Genomic DNA, 6,687 nt, shown 5'->3' on the forward strand with positions numbered 1-6,687 from the left:
CCCCCTCCGCTCCTCCCCGCAGACCCCCTGCCTCGCCCTCCCCGAATCACAGCCCCACGACTTTTCCTCTCCCCGCAGTCCGGGTCCCCCTACCCAGCGGATTGAGTGAAGGGCAGTGGGGAGCGAACGGTTCCGGCCAGGGCAGGGTGGGCTTACAAAGCCGGCCATTCTGCAGCGGATCAGAGGCTCTCCGGATGCTGGAGGACGGCAGCTCGGAGGAGTATTGGGCCCCCGAGCCGGCAGGCGCTGGAGGGCTCCTGCCTCATCCAGGAACAGCGTGGGCCACTGGAGCAAGCCGGGTGGGAAGGGCAGCAGACGGAGAGACTGCAGGAAGATTCCTTCCCCAGCGATTAACAGGGCTGGCCAGCTTCCGAACTGCCTGCAAAGGGCACAGGCCTCACTGCTGCTCTGGTAGTTTTGGGGGGAAAAAGATGGGATGGGATGCCAGCCACAATAGCCTGCTCTGAGCAGGGAGAAAAGGAGTTAGTCCAGGGGGTTGAAGAAATGTGGTAACCCAGAAGGATGGGAAGGGTGCGAAGCCCACTGTTTGGGCTTGAGGCACCGATCCACCAACAGGCAGACTGGGTTTGCACTGCCTAGGACAAGGTGCAGAGCAGGCCTTTGTCTTCCTGGAGCCTACTGCATGGGCATACCCCATAGGTGAAGGCAGGAGAGAGGCTGAGCTGGCAGCACTGGAGTCACAGGCAGAGGGCTCTGGAGAATGAGGCTGGTTCTACAGAAACTTGAAATGTGATGGCCAGGAAACTTGTGCTTCAGGGCCATGGGACTGCAGCAAGTTGCTGGAGCCACGGATTGCAACCCTCGGTGGGATGGGACAGCTGCTTGCCAGAGAAAAGCTGAGGTCCAAAGACTGGTGTGGGAGCTGTACATCAGGAGTGAGGGATGTGTGAGGAGAGCAAAACTGGAACAGCAGGGAGCGGTGCAGATGGGGCCATCGGTTATAAGAATGGCATTATTAATGTTTTGGGTGGGGAGCCTAAGACTGGAATAGCAGGGAGCACAGAGTGTCTGGCAGCCAGTCCCAGCTGAGGGACTGGCACAAATCTGGGTCTTCTGTTCTCTGAAAGACAAGGGGGAGAGCTCTGCAAAGCCAAATCATGACAATGTGTTTGTGTGAGCAAGGAGAGAAAGGGAGACTTGAGGAGATAGTATGATCTTAAATTACTTTTTCTCTTTTATCTCTTCTACAGTGAACCTCATACCCTGAATCTCCAAGGGAACCTTTATAAAGGATTGCCCCCTCCCTGCCATCTCTTCATTGTTCATCAGCTCTGCCCTGCATTCACAGGGAAGCTTGAAAAAGCACGCTGAGCACAGGAGGGCAGCAAAACAGACACTGCGGTGAGAGTGCCACAGGGTCTTGCTTAGGGAGCTCTCTGAATCCTCCTCCTCACCCTCCACTCCCTGTTGATGGCTCTCCGACTGACTTAGCAGGCATCTGGCCACGAGTGTACCATTTGCTGAAGGGGATTACACATTGTGCATGCACCCTTTCAGCATTTCTGTGGGACCTTTGTCCTGCTTCCTGTCTTCTCTGAAACTCTGTTAGCTCCTTGCTCAGTGGGACACTGGGCAACAGGTGCCTGCTGCTGTAAAACTCTTTGGAGTCCGAGCAGTCCCTGTTTGTTTGAGGCCTTCACCAGTCTCTGGAGAAGGTGTTCCCTCAGACAGAAGGTGTCTGGGAAGCACACAAGGTAAGGAGAACCTTTTCTTTGAGGGAAGAGTGGAGGAAAGGAATGAAATAGATGGAGAGGAAAAAAAAAAGTGAGCATGAGAGACTGAGGGAAGAAGCACTGGCAAGCTTTCATGAGAAAGAAAGAAGGTGGAAGAAAGAAAAGGAAAGAGAACAACAGAAAAAAACAGGAGAAAGAGATCAAGTGAAAGTAATTTAAAAGAACAAAAGGAAAAGAGAAGACTGAGAGTGAGACAGAGATGCAGGCTGTTCTGCATCGTGCCTGGTGACAATGCCTTGAGGAGTGCCTGCAGTGTGCATACGCCTTGCATCAGCACAGCAGCAGATGAGGAGGGACGTGGTTCCCCCAGTGCGAAGTCTCATTCATCCTCTTGTAGTAACCCAGAGGCAGGAACAAGGTGCAGCCTAGCAGGAGGACAGCATGGGGGACTCTGAATCAGAGTCCACCTTGCACAACAATTCGCTGTGGTGGCTGGCATGTGGGATGTTAGCCCTGCTGGCCAACTCTTGGATTATCCTCAGCATCACAGCCAAGCAACAGAAACACAAGCCCCTGGAGCTTCTGCTGTGCTTCCTCGCTGGGACTCACATCCTCATGGCAGCAGTACCCCTCACTACATACGCTGTGGTGCAGCTGCGGCGTGAGTCCTCCAACTATGACTGGAACGAGAGCATCTGTAAGGTCTTTGTGTCCACATACTACACCCTGGCACTGGCCACCTGCTTCACAGTGGCCTCCCTTTCTTACCACCGAATGTGGATGGTGAGGTGGCCAGTCAACTATCGGCTGAGCAATGCCAAGAAGCAGGCTCTGCATGCAGTCATGGGGATCTGGATGGTATCATTCATCCTCTCCACCCTGCCCTCCATTGGCTGGCACAACAACGGCGAGCGGTACTACGCTCGTGGCTGCCAGTTCATTGTCAGCAAGATAGGTCTGGGCTTTGGTGTCTGCTTTAGCCTCCTGCTCCTTGGAGGAATTGTCATGGGCTTGGTGTGTGTGGGGATCACCTTCTACCAGACCCTGTGGGCACACAGAAGGCGACGACAGTGCTGCCATCAGAGGCCAGAGGAAGCATCGTCCTGCTCATCAGCACACAACACTTTCAATGTGCCAGCCATCGTGGTAGAGGATGTACGAGGCAAAAGGAGGTCCTCGCTGGATGGCTCCGAGTCAGCCAAGACCTCCTTGCAGATGACCAATCTCATCAGCGCAATTGTCTTCCTGTACGACACACTCACGGGGGTGCCCATCTTGGTAAGCACCAGGTTCTTTCTCTTCGCAATATGTAGCTAAACCAGATTTCCATTTCTCTCAGATTTTAAAGAAGAAACTCCTTCTTCCACCCACCGGCCAAAGTGTTGCCACATCTGAATCTGTATTAGGGGCAATGTAGGGGCAATTTTAAAAAGGTTACAGTAGTTCCCTCACCCTTCCACAGGGAGGGGAATATACACACTGGGGAATATACACCTCACCACAGCTAAAACCACTGTGAGAGTTTTAAGCAGCTAAGAGGAGACTGGAAAGGAAATTATTCTGCAGATGTACAGGAGAATCTGCGTTGGTAAAAAGGATGAGATTGCTTTTATTCCAATTTGTTTCTGGAAATCTGATGCACCAGCTTTAAAAGCTGTTGTGGAGAGGTTTATTTTTCCTTCTGCTAGTATGTTTGTAGTCAGCATTCAGGTTTTCACTGGCTGGTTTATTCTCTGCAAAACTGGAGAGCGGAGGAAGTTCTCAAAAGGAACCATTAAGAGAACAGAGGCTTAGTCACAGTTTTTTTTTCTGTGGCTGTGTCCTTTTTTTGTGCGTATTTAGCTCCAGCTCTTAATGAACATAGGGAAGAAGGGATGCTAACACCAAGTCTCGTATTAGAGAGATCACAGCTCAGAGTATGCTCCAGCAAACCTGCAGAAACATCCTGGGAACATTTTTTTAAAGGCATGTGCATACTAACTTGACAAGCCCTTTAATGACAGATTATATTCTACTACAGAGGTGACTCCTGTTTTCCTTCTTTTATCTGCATGTCTGTTTTTCACAATCTTGTTTCTCTTTCCTCCCTCAAAGGTTGTGAGCTTTTTTAGCCTGCGCTATGACACGGCACCCACTTGGATGGTTCTGGCTGTGCTCTGGTGCTCCATGGTGCAGACTCTGCTGCTCCCCTCTTTCATCTGGTCCTGCGAGCGCTACCGAGCAGATCTCCGCACCATCTGGGAGCAGTGTGTGGCTATCATGTCTGAGGAAGATGGAGATGACGGTAAGCCTCTCACCACCCCTCAGTCATCTTTTCAGTAACCCCATTCCCAAAAGACTATAGAGGAGAGGGTTGTCTTCCTTGGGAAAAGGGCATAATGGCACTGGGAGAGATATGGGTGGTTATATGGGATTCGTGTTAGAACCTGGAGGCAGGAACAATGAGAAAATGTATTCTGGAGAAGGCTCTGACATTTACGTGCTGCCTTAGCATTCACTAGCATCCCAGAAAATCTGTGCAACGTCCTTCAGAGTAGATGTGAGATGCGTAGCTGTCAATCCATAGTGAAAGACACAGCAGCCCTCAGGCCAACCAGCTGATCCAAAGGTCCATGTCTGGCAGGGGAACATTCCAAAGTGAGACAGAAGAAATGAGACAGTGTGTGTGTCCTTTCTGCTGGAAGCAGAAAGTAGAGGTCCTTGTTCAGACATCAGTCCTAATGACTGCAAGTAGGGTGGCAGAGGTCAGGTGTTAGGATGACATCTGCCTGCACTGATAATGCTCATCTTCTGACTGCCATACTCCTCTTTGCCAACAGATGGTGTGTGTGATGATTATGGGGATGGCAGGATCTGCAAAGTAAGATTTGATGCCAACGGTGCTGCAGCTGTGAAGCGGGACTCTCGGGACATCAAACTGCTACCAATGCACCACATGTTGTTGCCCCAGGACAAGGTGCATTATCTACAGGTGAGCTGAAAGCTAGTAGTGCAGACCCATAACCTACTTCATTCTCTGTCCGTCTCCCACATTCATGTCCTTTAGACTCTTCTCTCAGCAGGCCTCAAATACTCCCCTTCCGGCCTGTCTTTTCTTCAAGTCTTTCATCGCCTGCCTCCTTCTCCATCACCCAGGTCCCTATCTCACGGAGGATGTCACATGATGAGACTAACATCTTCTCCGCCCACCGCTCCGCTCCATCCTTCCTACACAAGTGGTCTTCATCTGATGACATCCGCATTTCCACCCTCCGCAAGTCTGGAGGCCCTGGATTCTTGCCTCCTCAGCTGCATGACTACCAGCACTGCAGGCAGCCCCCAGAAGACGAGCTGACATCCCTACGGCAATTTTTGGAGGGCGGGCTGGTGCCCCGGGGATCCAGCTCCAGTGCCTGCTTCTTCCGAGATGAGATCACCACGTTCATCGATGAGACGCCACAGCCCTCCCCAGTCTGCAGCCCACGGCACTCCCGTCTCCCACTTGCAGCTTGCCGCGATCGCCGCCTCTCGCTCGGCAGCAGAGAGGAGGAGAGCACTGATCAGCCACGGTGCTTCTCTCTGGCTGGAAGCGAGGTCTGGCAAATACAGGATGAGGAGCAGGCACCGGGTGAAAGGACCTCTGAGGCCTGTGAGGCACAGGCCCTCCAGGATCCCAAATTATGAGAGACAGCATCAGAAACATTCAGTGCCATCGTGATTTTTAAATAAAACTTCAAACCTTCCCCTTGTCCCAGGACCTGATTACTAATTGACATTCTCATCTTTCTCGCCAGCAGGCAGGAAACATGGCACCCCATGGTAAGAGAAGTGTGGCAGATCTGCAGAATGGAGCTCCACGGACACGGACAGCCTGTGCCTGCCCTCAGGTTACAAACACCCACCGCTGCAACAGCCACTTGGCACCCTTGGCAGTCTTGTTGTCCCTTTGTGAACTCCACCCTTGCATTCACTCTGCCCTCAGAGACGAGGCAAGCACGGAATGTTATTAAAATTCTATATTTGGAGTGTCAACCGTGTGTCTGCTTTTAAAATAATATATTAGTAATAATTTTGTTTCCATAGAAACAAAATGATTGGCCCAGTGTTTAATGAAGATTCAGTGGCTTCTGGAAGGGAAATGCCAAATGTGAGAGGCGTGCTTCCTCTCTTGTTAGTGTATCTGAGAGGCAGCAGATGCCCCTGCAGCCCATGGGAGGGTACAGCACCCATACTGAAGAGTCATCATTTGGAGAGGGGGTGAAAAGATTCCCTCTCCATTGCAAGGTAGACTTAGGCTGCCTACGACTAAACAGGAGTGGCCTCTGTGATTTCCAAAGCAGTGTTGTTTTGAAAACTTAAATCCACTCCAGAAAGACCCTGACTCATAAAGTAATGTTTCCACTGGTGCAATCTGTTGATTCCAGTGCAAACTTCATGACTTTGCACAAAACACTGTAGCCCAAACTTCTCAGGCAGGCAGCTCAGCAAGCTCAGAAAAGCTGCCAGAGCCTCCACTTACAGTGCTCCAGGCTTCCACGCTACCAAAGCTGGGAACAGTGAGTGCTAAATCAAGCTCCTGCTCTGCACAAAACTCTTGGAATAGAAGCGTGGTGGTATGTTGGAGACGAGACTTCTCCTTCTTCATGCTGTTTTGTAGCTGCAGCCACAAGTGAAAGGGATGGCTGCATCACAGAGACCGTGGCAGGTCTGTTGTCCTTCATCAGCCAAGCAGTCCACCACATGATGGAAGCTTCTGAACTGTAACAGGTCGATGTGTGTCCTGCAGGGGTTCTGATAAACACGCTGTGACCTCCTCAGTGCCTTTCTGTCAGAGGACCGAGGTCCACGGCCTGAAGGAAGGGTTAGGTTAGCCGGTGGAGGCCCGGACACAGAACCGCAGCAGGCCGTGTCAGGGCTCAGCTAGCTGCACGGGCCCAGCCCGGGGTTGGTCCAAGCGTCTGTCAAGAGCAGGCAGGTCTGCGGCACCGCTCCGAGACGAGCGATGCGGGCCCAT

General features: G+C 51.7%; 1 protein-coding gene across 1 annotated transcript; it reads left to right on the forward strand.

Moving 5' to 3' along the window:
- Positions 1-74: 74 nt before the first annotated feature.
- On the forward strand, positions 75-5,705 carry GPR162 (G protein-coupled receptor 162). The gene is made up of 4 exons (XM_010717856.3): positions 75-2,972; positions 3,789-3,978; positions 4,514-4,665; positions 4,830-5,705. Exons 1-4 carry the CDS (start codon positions 2,136-2,138, stop codon positions 5,355-5,357), a joined length of 1,707 nt encoding a protein of 568 aa, XP_010716158.1. The 5' UTR covers positions 75-2,135; the 3' UTR covers positions 5,358-5,705.
- Positions 5,706-6,687: the final 982 nt, after the last annotated feature.

The sequence above is a fragment of the Meleagris gallopavo genome, chromosome 1, assembly GCF_000146605.3.
Source record: "Meleagris gallopavo isolate NT-WF06-2002-E0010 breed Aviagen turkey brand Nicholas breeding stock chromosome 1, Turkey_5.1, whole genome shotgun sequence".
Classification (NCBI taxonomy): domain Eukaryota; kingdom Metazoa; phylum Chordata; class Aves; order Galliformes; family Phasianidae; genus Meleagris; species Meleagris gallopavo.